The sequence below is a fragment of the Apteryx rowi genome, unplaced genomic scaffold (genome assembly GCF_003343035.1).
Source record: "Apteryx rowi isolate R43461 unplaced genomic scaffold, aptRow1 scaffold_469, whole genome shotgun sequence".
NCBI lineage: Eukaryota > Metazoa > Chordata > Aves > Apterygiformes > Apterygidae > Apteryx > Apteryx rowi.
Window position 1 is genome coordinate 484335 of NW_020450726.1, and position 18335 is coordinate 502669.

General features: G+C 36.6%; 1 protein-coding gene across 1 annotated transcript in view; it reads left to right on the forward strand.

Annotated features, from left to right (window-relative positions):
* DNAH5 (dynein axonemal heavy chain 5) overlaps positions 1-18335 on the forward strand; it is a 146874-nt gene that overhangs the window by 14263 nt on the left and 114276 nt on the right. The window contains exons 4-12 of the mRNA XM_026077914.1: positions 1894-2057; positions 3902-4123; positions 4693-4830; positions 8894-9070; positions 10305-10418; positions 12157-12264; positions 13025-13147; positions 15021-15236; positions 17967-18074. Coding sequence (XP_025933699.1) covers positions 1894-2057; positions 3902-4123; positions 4693-4830; positions 8894-9070; positions 10305-10418; positions 12157-12264; positions 13025-13147; positions 15021-15236; positions 17967-18074 — 1370 coding nt within the window. The remainder of the gene's footprint in view (positions 1-1893; positions 2058-3901; positions 4124-4692; positions 4831-8893; positions 9071-10304; positions 10419-12156; positions 12265-13024; positions 13148-15020; positions 15237-17966; positions 18075-18335) is intronic.

Consider the following 18335-nt stretch of genomic DNA (forward strand, 5'->3'; position numbering starts at 1 on the left):
CCTCTGATAGCTAATTGTAGTCTATTAAGTGGTATAATGGTACCTGACCACTTTTTACAATTTTGGCTGCTATGAAAATTTCATCTGTAAACATCTGCTCATAACCTTTTCAAAAAAWTTTTTTTTTTATTCTAGTCACCCTTTCATGGTCTCCCTGTCTGAGCGGAGGTTGTAATTTCATTACTTTTAAATCAAACGCTATCCATGGTTTTCCACACCCTTGCAGTTTGAAGGGTTTGTGTTCACAGGTCTGTCTCTTGATAATTGTGAGGGAGCTGTGACTATAGCTCTCTATAAACTCCCATAACACACAGAGGGAGCAAAAGATATTCCATGCTTTAAAATATCTGCAAATCTTGGAATGTTCTGCCATGAAGGCTTTTACTTCATTGTTACTAGCACACTGGGGAGCGTTATATGGCTTTAATAGATTGTTTAAAGATTGTTAGAAATTCTTTTCCCTTATCTGTCAGTAATTTCTAAGGTGCGTGTTCCCTGATTTAAAAAAATAAATAAAAATAAAAATAAAGATCTCTAGCTATCTCAGAGCCCATGTTGCCTTTTAGACTCACAGCTCAGGCATATTTGGATAAAATGCTTGTCACTGTCAAGATGTGCTTAACCCCATGGTTATCATCTTTGGAAAACTGTTGCATATCCACCAAAGCTGCCTGCTGGTGAGTGAGTAGGTCTCTTGGGTAGACGCACAAGCTTTGCCCCTTATCCCACACCCTCTCCAACTTATTCCCGACCCAATCATGTTCAGACTTGTTCATGCCCCCTCCAATGCACTCCCATCCATTCAGCTCACACTTACCCCAGATATGTTAAAACGTTGTCAGCAGACTTGTGAATTTTGTTTTCTTTTTGTATACATTTAAACTTTAATTAATAAATTCATTATATCTTATTAAACTATCTTTTAATACCTCTTAATGTATATACTTTTATATTTTCATGTATCTATATCTAAAAATAAAACATTTTAAGTACTTGTGCACTCACATGTATGGTTATGTATATAAATGTTATGTCTATAAATAAATATATTTGTATATAGGGTTATATATCTATATTTAAAATATGCACATGTATATACATATGTATGAGGGCCCTCGATATATATCTGGGGTAAACAAAAAGGAGACTTCTGCAGGAAGTGTGGCAAGAGAGGGGATTTGTTGGGGTGGAGGTGACGCGAAGAGAGGAGCGGGAAAGGGACTTCTTGGGTCAATGGTCATGTGATCCCAAACAGGGACCTCCAGGGCAGACGGTTGTGTAACTGGACGAAGGGGCATGTGTTGTCCTTTAAATACTGGCACCGACAGTTTGTTTTTTCACCTTTTTATTGTCACAGCTTTCCATTAGGAAGGACATGTGTGTGTGTGTGTGTGCACATGCGCATGCATTTTTCTGTGAGGTAACACAAGAAAACCGGTAACAGAAAACAAACGTAGCCAAAGACCAACCTAAGAGGAATATTTCTCCTCCAGTCAAAGGCATTGCTATTATTTGGTGAACTCTTTGCAAATGTTATCAACAGCATAATCATGCAAACGGCGTATTCGTGTTTGGGGAATGAGGGAGGGCAGGCAAGTCCCTGGCAACTCCCTCAGAGAATCTGCCGTGACCTGTGTTGTCTTGTTTTCAGAAGCATTTTACATCATTTTTTCTATATGTTAGACTTAGGTCTGCATGTTCTCATGCTCTTAGGGAGAGGCAGTTGATTATGGCTTGTGTGTGCCTTCCTTGGGAAGTCAAATGGGGCAGCTCCAGGACTGGTGGGAGCTGCAACTCAGCTGCACAAATGGTGACTGAACTGTTTCTCTAGAAAGGTTTTCTTCAGACAGATCATCAATGGTTTTTAAATGTCTGCTTTGTTTTAACCCATAGAACATCTTAGCCTTCCAGGAACAGGAATCAATTCTCATTTGGCAAAGAGGAAGAAACCTAAAGTATTTGTGATGGAGGGAAAAGAAGTTGCTTTAACTGGTATGTGTGTCGTCTTCATTAGATGTAGTCCCTTTAAACCCATCACAAGTGAGAATATCTATCAGGTAAGAGCCAGTCACTACTGATCACTATTCATGATCTTGTTTAAAATTAATTTTCATCTTGGGGTATTTGCTATCAGCAAGTACTTTGACACTCTTTGCCATGACAGAATGAGCAAAAGGACACAGTCTGGTTAAATAAAATATAGGAGGAAAAAAGAGGGCAATGGAAAAACTGACACTTGTTCAGTGCCAGCAACTAGAAGTATAAATTGTTGCTATCAAGAAATGATACTAAGGAAGAAAACCTGTGGCAATCCAAGCTGACAAACAGTAATTAGTCAACACCCAAGTACTGAATTGTTAAACTTTAGTGAGTGCTGGCAAAACATTAAATAAACAAAAATGGTTTTATTTTTGTGACCATAGGTATAAATTATATAAAAGTTTTTACTGATTAAAGACTCCTTAAATCTGTGACAATCTGATGTGAACAGAGCTGGATCAAGTGCACTGTAAGTCCAGTAGCTGCAAGCATAGAATAAAATGTAGACGATCCTATATTAAGTAGGAAAACTAATCAGAGTGATGAGAGAATTCAGTGTTGTGGAAAAAAAGTTTTAACTTCCTCCATCTCTTTCAGAAAAATCTTTAAGAAGTGTGTTTTGCCCAGGTAGGAAATAGTTAGAACAACAAAGGCTGGATGAGCTGGCTATCGTGACCAGATTTTTGTGTGATTTCTATTTGATTTCTACATCATTTGAAGTTTTATGCTTAATTTTTTTATTTTTTATTTTTTGATCATAGTTTTGAAAGATCTGGCTTAGCTCTTTAGTTATATGCTATTTACCTCATGAAGATTATTAATGCCTTCACCATATTATTAAGGTAATAACTTTTTAGTAATGCTTACAAGCTGGTGATCAGAGCTGAAAGATGTGTACAGCAAAGTTCTTCAGAAGTAATGTTATATCCTTTGCTGACTTGCTGATGGTAAATAATACCTTAAAATTAGGAAAGACAAGTTGAAAAATAAAAATGAATACTGAGTCAGGATACTGTATAATAGTTAACACCTGAGCATTTCACAATACCTGTTACTGCAGACTTTTTATTTGAACATTGAATTATTATAAATTCCTCAGTTACTGAAGACACATATAATGCATGATATTTAAATACAAGTTGTTTAGTGTTAAATTATGTTGCTGAAAAAAATTATTGCGATACCTTCTAATGAAGTAAAAATGGCTGGGAGATTGATATAGTTTAACTTAGAAATCTTCAGAGTCTTTTTCAGAATGGCTAAAAGCAAATATTTTGTGAGTTGTTCTCTCTCCAGTTGGAGGGAGATATTCATCCTGGACCAAAAGTTTTGGGAAAATGGAAGTCAGATTTAACTGTAGTTCATAATTCTGTTGGTATCTAAGGCTTTTGATTGCACTGATCTATGTCTGGATAGTCTAAACATAAATTTATTGTTCAAAAAAAATTTTCTGATTGCTTTAGAAGTAGCAGGATGGAATCCTTTTACTCATCCGTATAAACTGAGTTTTACAAACAGTGGTCTCTTATGSTCCAATTATATTTTGGAAGTGTTTTCAGAACTTTAATTCCTCAGTTTTGGATCACAAACTGTCACCCTGTGCAAGTCTGCTATACTAGAGTCGGTGGTAGCTGATTAAGCTGAAACAGCTGTAGAGATGCCTCCTAATTCTTCTATGCTTTGATCTTTTGAGGACTGACTTTTTGCAGGCCCTGCTAGCAAGAATTGTGGTGTTGCTTGAAGCAGTAGGGAACTCGTAGACACTGGTAATTTTTGAGGTGCTCAAGGCAATAGGTCTGCAATAAGTACATGATGGCAAAGTTAAATTTCCATTTTAACATATATTGCATTTCTTTTTCAGGAAGTGAATTTTAATATGATGGATATAGGTCGAGATGGCTTACTAAAAAGTGTTGAGCAATTGATATCAGAAATCTTCATTCCCACCTTACGGACTATGGACCATGGCTGGGGTGAACTTGGTAAAGCTCAAAATGCTTCCAACRTTAAGCAGGACTTCCTCGGTTCCCTTGAAGCATTTGTTGGTGTGTTATCAGGAGCTCAGCAAAGTTTTTTGGAAAAGGTAATATGGCACATATGGCAACTAGAAATTTTGCGCTGGAGTTTTTGAGTTTATTGTTACAGAACACTAATAAAAATATTTTGTTAAACTGCAGAAGAAATAACACTTTTAAATATTGTTTGCTGTCATCGGTAACTCGTTATGCTTTGATCTGTGGCTTTAATGTCTGTGAAAGTTTGTGGCTTTGATGGTTCTGCAGCTGCTTCTGGTTTTGTTCCTTCTGGTGCCAGTTGTGTTGAACTGTCTGCTTCTTGACTCTTATGTCTGCAGCCTTTCGTAAGCCAAGAATAATACCACTGACATGTAGTTCTCTTCTGTATCAGTTGCTTAAACTGTTAATTTCTACTCAGTCTTTGTGAAGGAAAGGGCATGAGAGCAAAGTTCCCATGCCAGCGAATTCTTCAGATTCTGGAGTCTAGTTCTGGGCTCAAATGAGCTTACATTAAATTGATATGGGAATATGAAGCAAAATACCCCAAGTGGGCAAATCAGTCACTTTTTGAAGTTCCTAGATTTTTTTGTCACAAACATTTCAGTGATTTTTTTTTTTTTTAAACTTGTGTTTTCAGGTGAATCTAAAGAAATGTGAAACATATGATCTAAAAACTCTAAGAGGACCCTCAGATTATCTGATGGTTGCTAACAGCACAGAAGCTCTTAAAAGAATAGAAATCTGCATGAAAGCATGGATCAAACAGATTGAACAGGTAATATTATACTGACTAAGTCTGAAATATGACAGGTTATTAAATGTATTTTGGCAGATGCTGAGTTGGCATATAGCTACCTGTCTGTAAAGACAGATATGATAGATAACTGTATTTTAAGTTACTATTGATAGGTTTTGTGTGCTTTTACTTCTAAAATGAGTATATTCTAGAGAACTTCTTCCATCTCACTAATAAATATAGTGTACACCTGTATTTGGAAGCTTAGTTGCCTGTTTTTGTTAGTGGTCTCATCTTAAAGAGAACCCATTGCACTAGTTGAACCTCTTCATGTGGTTTGAAGCATTGTAAGGTCATTTTACTTGTTTCAAGTGCAGGTAAAATTAAAAAATGCAGATGAATTTTGTGATTGTAATTTTTTGTCTCAGAAGCAGGTCTTGTAGTCTATAAAACAGCTTTTAAAATTCTTTTTACAATGGAGTGAAACAATCGAGTTATTGCATAAAATTAATGTCATGTTTTTGTGGTTTGTGTATCAGTTCAAAAGCAATCCATTCAAGGGAAAGCATAGAAACTCAGAGAAACATGTTTTGTAATGTTTATGCAGGCATTAAAGAACAGGGCAGTATGAATAACTTCTGACCTTGGAAAATGGAAACTTAGCTGCTACCTGATTTTTTTATTTTGCTTGTAAAAATTATTGCCAAGATTTTATCAGAGTAACATTCTTGTTTTCCAATTAAGAAATTGACTGCATGAAAGAATTTTATTTATTAAGGGCTATACCTCTTAGAAGGAAGAAACAAAGTTAAAAAACCTAACCCCATTTTATTTATAGACATATGAGCTGAAGCTGGTGGGGAGAATCCATCACAATGAACTGTCTTTCTACCAAAAGATTTACTATACTTTCTAGCACTGCTTACCTACTGCCAAATAGAAAAAATAGTCATTAAAGCCTTTGTAAAACAAGAAAGATATTTAGTCTRATGCACCCAAATACCACTGAAGGATTTTTGTTGTGTGTTATTTTTTGGCCAAAGATGGATATTTTAATTTATCTTCATTCTTGGGATTGCATTACAGGCTTAGAGATTTTAATACCAGCTCAAGACTTTTAGACTTGCTCATGTGAACTGGAGGAAGAAGGGAGTAGTTTTCTGAGTTGACATTAAATAGTTTTTTCTTTACTATATGGGAAATTAGAAACAATTTTTGACTGAAGTGTTCATAGCTATTTTTGTGCTTTTTAGTAAAGGAAAGCCTTAACAAATGGCAAGGTTGACTTGAGGGAAATTTATTACCCCTTACTACAATGAGGGGTTGGAACAAGGGGAGTCATGTCTATAGTTAAGCTTAGAATTCTTTATTGTCACATAATAATTCTGTGTTCACATCTTGTTCTCTAAGGGACTTGAATTTGTCTTGCCTCTTATAAGCATGGCTTCACTGTTTATAAACATGGTATTCTCCATCCTCTGGCAGAAGATTATCATAGGAGCCACCATTTTTGGGTCAGATTAAAGGTCCTTTTAACCCAGTATCATTTCTCTGGTAATGGACAAAAGTGGATGCTGGGGAAGAGTAGAACAGCAGAGTAAACAGATAGGAGTGCTTCAATATTCTTCCAGTCTCCAACAATTTGTAGTTCAGGGATTTCGTGAGACAGATTTTTTTTTTTTAATTGAATAACCCTCTGTGGTTTTCTTTTCAACATAAACATGTCCAGTGTCCCCTTCAGCCTACAGAACAGAAGTAGAGAACATGCTTGTCATAACAACTTTGAAGATTCAGTATATTTTTATTGAGCATAAAGCTGATGTTTTCACAGCAGTATCTATCATAACACTGAGATCTTGCTCCTACATGAATCGGCTCAAAGTTTATCACCATATCCGTGAAGATTGCTTTTAGCCTTGTGTATCACTTTCAGTCTATCTGTGTTGAATTTCATCTGCCACCTCAATGCCTAGTCACTGAATATCAAAATCTTTCTACAGTTCTTCAGTCAGCCTTCATCCGCTTCCTTAATACTGTCAGCAAACTTTGCTGCTTACTTCTTTTTCTGGATCATTTATGGTTATTTTGAAAAGCACAGGTGTAAGTGTGTGTCCCAGCACATGTTGGTGTGGAACTCTGCTGACGACCTTCTTCCATAGTGAAAACCAACCATTTACTGTTATGCTCGTCCTGTCTTTTAACTGATTATATATCTGTGGATAGACTTTTCCATATACACCACAGCTGCTAAGTTTCCTGGACAGCCTGTAGTGAGGATCCTTGATGGAAGCTTTTGGAAATCCCAGTAGATTATGTTCACTGGATCTCCCTTTTCCATGAGTTTGTCAAGGAGCAGCAAGGGCCAGCTGCTCCCTAAGGGAAGGTGAGCCAGGAGCTGAGGGGAATAACATGGATGTCAGGGCAGAAGCCTTGCCAACCAGGACCCAGTCCGACAGTACCCCATCAAAGCGAGCAGGGCAGGCCCAGAGGTGGTGACCAGACCCAACCAAAAGTCCAGATCATAAGGCAATATCATGGTGATGAGGCAGGTTCAAGGTCAAGCTGGAAAGTCAGTCTACAGGATTAGGTTAGGATCAGCAGGGCTGAGGTCAAGCTGGGAAATCAGTCCATGGGGTGGAGTCTGGATCAACAGGGTCTAAGGCCAGGCAGGGGCATGGCTGTGGCTGAGCTGGAGACTGGTAACCTCTATGGTTTCACTGGGGCAGGGACTGATGGCCCCGAGCTGGACTGAAAGTGATTCCTGGGCTCACTGGCAGAGGTGGGTGGAGGGAGTCCCCAGGAGCGTCTGTCTGGTCACAGCCATTAAGGTCTAGCTGTGCCCTCAAGGCCCTGTCAGTGTTTATTGATCATTTCAAAGACCACCAGTAGATTTCTGAGACGGGACTTTCCCAAAGTCAGTTATCTTTCTCAGTGCTGTTGGGCAATCTTCCTTTTGAATGTTGAACATACATAAAATGCATGGATAGCTGTTGGGCTGAAAAGAAAGTGAGGGGGGCCTCTGCAGTTTGGTAATAAGAATATTTACCATGGTGAAAATGGAACAGCATATACAGGAAACACAAAAGTGTTGGCAGAGATGATTTGAATGCACATTACCCGGCTCACAGAGAGAAGCTGAACCCACTGAGCTGATGTAAGAGATAAGGAAGCCTCCTCAATATTTTGAAATGCAACTGAATCTAACTTAGTCCTCAGCATCTGTGTGATGCATTTCAAAACAGCAAAAGCCTAGTTCATTTTAAAGTTGTTTATCTTTTTGGAATTCATTCATTAAATTCATGTCTAAAACTTTCACATTCAGCATTATTATTGATCTGCAATGCGTTCTTTGATTTGTTGTGACTGAAGTGTTGTAGAATATTATGTAGAAGCTGTTACAGCTAGTAAAATTTTTCAGTGAATATTATGCTTATCAAAGAGAGGTGGAAAGCAAATTAAACCAATTTTCATTTCAGAATATTCTGATATAGTATTGTAGTTGATTGCTGGAAGTTGGATTATCCACTAGAGAAGGGTCGTAGTAAATATGCTCCTTCATATTACCTTGACATCCACTGAGTTCCCTGTGTCCATATTGGTTAGGCAAAGCATTCTGTCTATACTTATATTATGGTTACTGAAGCAATTATCTGGTACCTCATGTAACAAATGAGTGCTTTTTGTTTTTTGTTTTTTTTTTTTAATAGAAGATTAGTCTTCTATAAAAGATTAATCTCAGCCAAGAGTGAGTCAAGGTTGAAAACTGTCTGGGTTTCGTAGTAGGTTTAAAGAAAGCAAAAGGAATGGAATAATTCAGTGAACATTATTCTTAATTGTCAAAATCACACTTTGAAACCTGCTTTGTAGGTTATTTACAGAAAATTTAATTGTCTGTAACAGTGCTCTTGAAATATTCCCTCTTTAACTCAAATCTAAAAAAGCTAAGCAGAATTAAATACTCTGATTATGTGAAGTGGTGGGTGAGTTAGGTAATTTATCACAGGAGGTTAATAGGGGTAGTTAAGTTAGGAATTAATATGGCTGACATCCATGCAGATAAAAATTTTTAGCATCAGTCACTAATATTACTGTATGATTAAAGGTTCTTGCAGAAAATGACCAATTGAGAAAGGAAGCTGATGACCTTGGACCTCGAGCAGAGCTTGATCACTGGAAAAAAAGATTGTCTAAATTCAACTACCTTATGGACCAGCTGAAGGGCCGAGATGTGAAGGCAGTGCTTGGAGTACTCACTGCTGCTAAATCCAAACTACTGAAGGTCCTATTTTGAAAAATGACTGATATAAAGACCAGAAATGTTCTGTAYAGCATAGTTCATTTTGGTAATGTATAGAACATAGCTGGTGGGCAAAATATTGAAGTCTTGTAGACTTCTGTTTTCTCTTTCCTTCCCTATTCCTCAGCTTGAGTAGGTAAGGCTTAACTGTATTTTAATTTCTTGGAAATGACTGGGATCCCTTTTGTCTAAAGACTGATAAAATGTCCTTCATCCATAGACTCAACAGAAATAGGTACTTGTAAATCTTTGAAAAGTTAATTATTAAATGAGAGAATTGAATCAGTGGACTGGGCAGTTAATGGCAACAAAATGAAAAACAATTTTTTAACATCGTTCTGATACAGTGTCTGTCAAAAAAAATTGTTTGCAGGGCCATAACTTCTTACATTGACATAACAAAACTAAAGGCCCATCCAAAACAGAAAGAAGTGAATAAACGTAAAGATAATTTCTATGCTGGTTTCATTCAGGCACTGTTTTTTTTTTGTTGCCCAACATAAAATTCCTATTGTATAATATGCCACTTGATTTTTCTGTCATTGCAATCTACCTATCTAAACTCCTTTGCAGCAAAGGAGTTACATCCCTGTGTTTGTGGCTGCTATCCTAGGTATTGATTCAGTGGCTGCTGTGACAGCTATTTACTCCTAGCCATTCTCTTCCTTTTTCCATAGTAGCTGGTACATCATAAATACTACTTCTACCTTAAGAGCTGAAGCTTTATCCAGAAGTACTCTTGAGCATTGTATGATACTAAATATATACCAGTAATATTCTGGCAATATAACTTGCTTTTAGAAATGTCATATACATTCCTTAGGGAGCAGGAAAAGAAGAAAAAGTCTTGGTTCATCAAACCGAAAGGCGTGTGAAATGAATGCATGCTTATACATTCTTCAGTCTGTCCAGCAAAATTAATTGTCAAAGGATGACTATATACTTAATAGCAACTTGATTGGCACTACTGCTGACATAAAATCTTGTACTAAGGGGTCTAAACTCTAACAGTATGTTTGCAGCCACGTTATTGATGCAAAACAAGGACCTTTTCTTCGTCTTGGGTAAATGAATGTAACTTAAGTCTGAAGTATCAGAACTGTGCTTTCAAATGTGTTTAAAGGCTAATGAAAAAAAAGGGTGTTCTCAAAATATTTTAGACAAATCAGTTTTTCTGAAATGTGTGCTTTTATTTTATTCAACTTTCTATTCTTAGAATTGGCGAGTGTTGGATATTTGCATCACAGATGCAGCAAATGAAGCTAAAGATAATGTGAAATATCTATATACTCTGGAAAAATGTTGTGACCCATTATATAATAGTGATCCTGTAAGTAAAACTCTTGAATCCTATAATGAAATCTTGAAACAGCTGAACTGAATGTACTTTGTAGTTTGGAGGCTAAGTTTGGAAATGACATAATTAGATAGCTTTTTAGATACCCTTTTCCAGTTTGAGACTTTGTTCAGTTATGCTGGAAGTGGCCTAATGGGAATTTGTGGCTCTAAATTGAACTACTTGCTATCCTCTACCTGTGGTGTTCATGAAGCTTTCAGTCTGATGGCAAAACTTGATTCTGTGCTATGGAAAGAACTGAAAGATTTAAAATAAAAAAAAAAAAAAGAGGAAAATGAGCCTAGTGCTATGCTAAAGACAAAGGCTGGGTTTTTCTCTTTGTGTTAATGGCAAGGTCATGTTTAGCCTAACATTTATAAGGCAAATTTCATTTTTTGGGGTTAAGAAAGTATAAATATGGTTATAGAAATATTAAGCAGTAAATGTGAATAACCTTCGGCTAACATAGTAACAGGGTGATGCAAGCATAACAAGCAGTAAACAAAAAGAGCCAAGTTAAGGAACTGGATGGGGGAAGGAAACTCACTATTCTGTTAGCTGCTAAAGCAAGCAGTAGGTGGCAAATGGTTGCTTTTATTAAAACCGGTTTTGCAACTGACTCTATGTATCTCACTAGTCAGAGAAATCTGATGAGTAGCTGTGAAGTCTCAAAGCTTTGGCCATCTTAGCTATCTCTCTGAACTTCACAAAGTGAAATTGTCTTCAAACAGTGGTCTGGGCAACCATGGTATGGCTCGTGTGATGTGCACTCTGTGTCCATTTACTGGAGAGCATTTAAACAGCGTCTTGTTTCCCTGTTTCCCAATCTGATATTTGAGTCTCACTAATAAAAGGTTAACATGATACAGATACAAAACAGAGCCAAAGTGTATAGGCTTTCCTTTGGCACAGTGTAGGGCTAGTTYAACTTTATCTGCATTGCGCTCCCAGAACTGGCTTTTAGCAAAGAGGAACTGGCTTTTTAGCAAGAGGACAGCTTCAGAGAGGTTTAGTTTTGAGAAGGAGCAGCAGCATGGGGTGGGATTGGAAGCCATTGAGGTATGGAACGTGAACATTTTCCCTTAGTGATATTTGCCTATAAAATGTTGAAAACTAGTTTGTCAATAGGGTAAAGTTGTCATTGCTTTTGAAATTCAGACATGAGGAGGAGCTGCCTGAAAGATCTCCCAGTCTAGCCCATTAAAGGGCTGAAGACAGGACTGAAGAGCTTTTGAAATGACAGTTCTATTCAAAGTATTTAGCAAAAGGCATCTCTTGCACACAATACTTACTGAAAACCACATAGGACATGGAGAATAAAAATGGGTTATCACCGGACACTTCATTTAAATGAGTGTCATGAGGCTTATTGCAAAGTTTGGTCTCTTTTTATATGAAAACTTATGCCAGTTTTAGTAAAAGAGTATAAAAACATGCTTTTAATCAAAATAAGTGCTATTTCTCAAGGTGCCTTTGTCTCTTTCAAATTTTGATTATGTATTAGAATTCTTTCAGCTAAGCCTCTGGTGAAAACTTTTCCCCTAAGTTGTACTATAGTGCTTGGAAAACAAAGTAGAACAGAGTGTTCTACAAGGGATGCCCAAGGAGAAAGAGGCTGAAATATTAGAAAGATCATGTTTGTGACACTCCTGGTTTCTCTACATAGGTGTCTAGATAATGTATGATTAAAAACAAGTATCGAGCTAAGTTCAAAGACTGTGTTTCTTTCTAGGTGTCCATGGTAGCTGCTATTCCAGGACTTATGAATGCAATTAAAATGATTTACAGTATCTCACAGTACTACAATACCTCTGAAAAGATATCCTCGCTCTTTGTGAAGGTGGGTGCATACAGCATGAAAGCAAATTTTCACAAAACTTTATGTTGTTGTTTGAGTTTTAGTGAGACAGCAAATAGAAAGGGACCACACAGTTGAAGAGGCAGCATTTTGGTCATTTTAACGCTGCTTTTTGAATGTATTGAGCATTGGAAATAGTGATAAAACTTTTTCAAAGATGGAACTGATTTTAACTATGCATAATTTGGAATTATAAGAATTTTTTCAGACTTCTTGAAGATCAGGGCTAATCTCAACCCTGACATGACTGGATCTGAGGAACTTGTTTTGTTACAATGAGTTTTGCCTATGTTGAACGGGATTTGTAAAACCAGTTATGTTAATGTAATATAGTCCTTAAAGCTCCTTATGATTGCATAAAACAAGGAATTGGAGGTTCTTTTATAAGAGTTTTTTTTTTTAATCTAATTTCTTTATTGTCATAGTCTCATGGGACCTTGATTTTACCTTTGCTTCTGGAAGTGCCAAAAGTCATGATTTTGAAGTCCTGAGTGTCATTTCAAGGTTGTTTTGAGTTGTTTAGGTTCAGGTTGAGGATAGTTAATTGATGGCATTTTGGCAGTAGATCAGGGTGGAGGTTGGATACTGCGAGGAAAACTGTCAGTTTGTGTGTCTTGTATTTGGCATTGGTATTTTGCAGCCTTTGGGTCAGCTGAGACAGAAATATGGGATGAGATTGAGAAGAAGGGTAAGATCTGCTTTATCTTGTAACCTTTTTTCATAAGATTAAAATTGCTTTTAGGTGACCAATCAGTTGATTACAGCATGCAAATCTTACATTACAAACAATGATACTGCCACCATCTGGAATCAACCTCAGGAAAGAGTTTTGGAAAAGCTACGAGCAGCCATTAGACTTAAACAGGTAGGTGGGAGGATCATGCAAAAAACCAGAAATATAAGGTAAGATTTAGGCAGGCATGATAAGGAAAAGTTTTTATTGTATATGGGGAAGGAATATTGTGATGAAGGAAAAAGAAACAACCAGAGAAATACCCTGTGGAACTAGAGCGATTATATTAGAGCTAAGGGAGAATTTAATCTGGTGTTTGATTTTCTTCGGGAAACAGAAGTTCAGCACTTACCCTGCATGCTTCATATATGAGAATTACTTGGATTTTCATGCCTGAGTTTCTCTAGAAAGTTTCTTCTGTGATGGTGATGGATGTGTGGTAGAAATCAAAACAAAGGGACTTTACTGAGCTAAATATATTCCAAAGATATGTAGACAGCCTATAGTTTTAGAATGGGTAATGTAGAGAAATGAGAAGAATTCAGCCTTTCAGATCATATAGACCTGCTGGGAAGATAGCCTTAATTTTTTCCCAAAAAAACTTTTGCATGCACTTTCATTATCATTTCAGGAGGTCCCCCCGCTTTGGAACATAGGGTTGTAGGAATTTAGGATAATTCAAGTTGGAAGGGGCCTCCAGGGGTATCTAGTCCAACCTCCTGTTCAAAGCAGGATCAGCTATGAGATCGAACCAGGTTGTCCAGGGCTTTATCCAGTCCTATCTTGAAAACCTCCAAAGATGGAGGCTACATAACCTCTCTGGTCAACCTGTTCACTGCTTGACTGTCCTTAGGGTAAAAATGTTTCTCCTTACTTCCAGTTGGAACACCTTCTGTTTCAGTTTATGCCTCTTATGCTTATGTCTCTTATCCTCCATGTGCTGCTCTGAAGAGCCTAGCACCATCTTTTTGAGAACATACTTGTAGATATTGGAAGACTCATATTAGATTTTTTCCTTTGTTACTTTTTCATCTCATAATAGTTTGGGCTAAAAGTCCTGGCACCTTCTGAAACAACAAATCTTGCATAGTTCTTGTGCAAATTAGTGCAGATTTATATGACAACTTCTTACCATCAGCAACAAGCAGTAAATTTATGTTTCTATAAAGTTTACTATTCAATTGCAGTATTAAAATATGTTTAAGGACTAATTTTTTATTTGAGTCTTAGCAACGTCCAAAAACTTTCAGAAAATCAATTTAAAACTTAAAACTTTGAATCACCAACACCCTAGGAAGCTCTGGGTCCTTTGTATTATTACCTCCAAATAAGTTTATTGAGATATATATGTAATAGAAAGAAATGAACTTTGTAATCTAAAGAGAACTACTCTTGAGAGAAACCATTTCAAGGAAATCTGGTGACTATGTAATCTGACTTTGGGAAGAACTGAATTTAACATGTTTGGAGTAAGGTTTGGCACAATTAACAAAACAGTATAAAAAAAGGAAGCTGCTATGGAGCAGCATTCTAACTTCAGAAGGGTTTTATTCTAAAAAGTGATTTTAGAAAATTTGAAACATTTTTACTCAGTCGGACTACTCAGCACACAATCATTCCTTTCAGTCTCTGAAAACTGAAATCTGGGTGGTCGTCTTAGATGTTCAGGAAACCCATTTTTCAAGCCCTGCTATAAAATGCCACTGCAGGAAACAGAATTTCACAATAGCTAAGGATGGAATATACAAATACATGTATGTTCAGTTTATATGTGTGATGAAACATGTGATTCCATAATGGTATTGACTAATGGGGTTGACTTAGTTTTCAGACATGAATTCTATTAATGTCTTTTTGTAGTCTGCGTGATTATTTATTAATCAAACTTCTACTTGCTAGCCAGTTAGAGATGATCATATGTGTCTACATAAATTTTGTTGTAGCTAATAGTCTTTCTATTACATGCTTGATGTACTTCTCCTTTTAAATTCTTTTTTATTTTTAGGCATATCAAAATTGCTTTCACAGGATAAAGAAGAAACTGGAACAAAATCCAGCTGAAAGACAGTTTGATTTTAGTGAGATGTATATCTTTGGAAAATTTGAAACCTTTCATCAACGTCTGGTTAAGATAATAGAAGTTTTTAATACTATTAAAATTTACTCAGTTCTACAGGAGTCTAAGATAGAGGGATTGGAAGCAATGATCGCAAAATATGAGGTACACAATAAATTTTGGAAGTCCTGTGAGTCTAATTTGATGTTGAAACAATAAATAAGGATGAAAATTAGGAAGTATCTATTAAGAGAAAAAAATAACTCTATATTGCTGTGTATGATCTCTTGGATAGTGAGCAGACAAGATGAAAAGGATGTGTTAAAAGCAAATCTGAGCCAAAGAAACAAAGTAATTGGAGAACTTTGTAACTGGAGTAATTGGAGCCATAGCTTTGTGTTATGATGTGTAGAAGTGAGAATTGCAACATTTTTGTCTTAAAAAATGTTTTACCAGCTATTAAAGTGTACAGTGACTAACACTGCAGGCTGTCTCCATCCCTTGTCCATTGTGCTAGGGGCACCTGGTCATTGCCTAGCCCTGAAGACTTGTTCCATTGTGCTGGTGCTTGATGCTGCAGTCAGATTTTCCTTGCAACTTGGAGTGGAACAAACCTCAGTTCCATTTCTGTGTTGCATAAATGCAAACAGATGTATCTTTGATTTCTTGAAATGGGTCACTTTTAGCATAGAAGAAAAAAAACCTTGGACTCTTAAATTTACCCCATTTCATTAAGGAAATAGTATGCTTTATTCCAGCAAAACAGATTACTAGATGTGCTCAAAATCTGTACTCACCTAGAATACAACTTGATAGCTTTGTCCTTCCTGAATGAAAAAAGAGTTCATTCACAGATGGCTTTCTTTGGGATGAGGGAAGGAGAAAAGTGACTTAGTTGCTTTGTGCTGGAGAGCTCTCCAAGTCTAGAGCTTTTCTTTTGTAATAGTGAAATCCCTTTGTACTACTACTTCTTTTGGCTTCTTTCCTGGTCCTTTTATCTAATACGAGTGAGACTTGAACAACAAGGAACTCTTCTAAGGATATAACCATGGTAAATCATGTTCTTTTCTTTCCTCCCTTCTTGCTGAGATTAAGTTTTTTTGTAGCACAACTTGACATGTAACAACTAGAGTCTTCCCTGCTTTCTGGAGCCTGAGTTGACTTTCCTTATTGTATATCTTAATCAGTACAGTGTCATTATAATTATGGCATTTATAAATGTTAAAATAAATCAGAAGTATTCACTGTATGTAATTTGTAGACTGCTTTTAGAGATCACGTGATATATTGGCAATACAGACAAATGTGGTATTCTAATTTGCATTACCCTATCCACTTCCTTTCTACTATCACCATGAGTAAATTACTTTGTTGCTTTAGTTAGCTAACCCTAGGGTAAAATGTGAGCATTGCATTGTGCAACTCCCTGTTTCACTCCAGGATTTCGGGTCCCTGACCACATCCTTCACACCTTCTACTTTCCTCCTTTGTTCCCTCCTGTAGTGAACTGTCTGTCTTTCTTCATGGAAGAAACCCAGGTACAACTGGAAGGATAGCCTGGTCCAAGATCTGTTCCAGAGGGGCAGGGTGGGTGTGAGCTGCTCCAAATTTTTCTCCCTTCAATGCGAACTGTTCTCTAAAGCTATGCCAACAGGCTTCTTAGCAACTCATAATTTTCAGGTCATGCTATGAAGGTATTATTTTCATAGGCTAAGACACGGGCATCTCATTTGGGGCACTTTTGGTTGAAAAGACACCTGTAACTATCAGCCCAGTGCTGTGGTACAGTCTGCAGACTCTATACAGACATACCACATGATCCATTGAAGCACTGAAGTCCTAAAGTAAAAGCTTTGTGCAAGATCTAGGTACTATAGGAAGTCAATTTTATTTGGCAGGGGGGAAGCTTGGAGGTGGGTGGGCAGAATTATACATGCTGATGTGGAAAATATTAAAGGTTGTAGATAGTATGCATAAAAGGTAGAAAGCAATTGTACTTATTTTTTAAAAGTGACAAAATTAAGGTACTAAAGTATTTGACACAGAGCCTAACCATAGTTATGTGACTTATTTTAGGGCTTGAAAAAATTTAAAATAGGATGCTATTATGTTTCAATTCTTTATACTTTACCACTTAGTTGCTATCTAGGATTTGCTTTTTTGTAGAGGAAAACACTGAATTACAGCAAAGCAATAAAACTGAAGTTCATTTTCTTATAAGAAAATGACTGCAATCTGCTGTGCTGAAAATATTGCATTTAGCTTCACAGCTGTACAGTGGTAAACTGCTAGCATGCTGAACAGTAGCTCATCACTAGAATTCTTTAACTGTGTGGACAGCTCATGGGAGATGCGGATTAAGATGTGCTTTCATTTGAGTGGACAGCAGCAGTGGAAGAGAAGTCAGGAGGAATAAGTCTTGAGGTGGTGACACATTGCATCTTACCAGGACTTTTGAATAGTCCCTTTTTCTATGAAATCAGTTAATTTAAAGACATGGGAAATACTAATGGGAAATTATTTTCCTTTACTGAAGGTGAACTTTGTTAACTTTTAAATATTGTTTGTTTGTATTTTGAAGTACTGAACCTTTGCATAAAAGAATATTTAATGAGTAACAAGTATCTTTGATGAAAAGGAAGAGTTTGTATTTTCTGTCAGTTCTAATTGAGTTAGAAGAGTAAGTAATATAAATGAAATTTATATGGCCATTGCACCAACTTGCTTTTTGCAAACACATTATTTTGGTTTGTTTATACTGCTTAGCGAATACTGGTAACTAATGGTGAAGGTAAGCTGTGAAGGTGCACAGCCCATTGAGTTAAATGTTTCAGTGTGATACTTTTTTGATAAGACAATTTTGGTGATAATTTTTTTTTCTCTGAAACTGTTTAGAGCATTGTTGACATTATGAAGAAAAAGCAGTACAATTTTTTGGATCAGCGTAAGGCTGATTTTGATCAAGACTATGACGAGTTTTGCAAAGAGATAAATGATCTTCATGTAAGTTTTATGTTTTAAATAATAACTTAATTTCCTGATGATTTCTCCTGGAAAGCAAAGTACCTCTATCYGACCTACCACCAAACAAATAATGCAAATCTTTAAATTTCTATTGTGACGTGGAAAAATGATTCTAATATGTCTCCCCTTTAAAACTTGCATTTACTAACTAACATTCAGGCTAGTTTCATAGAATAGGCCAGAAAAGGCCTATTAAGAAGTCCTCCAACAAAAAGATTTCTCATTACCCTACTTTATTTG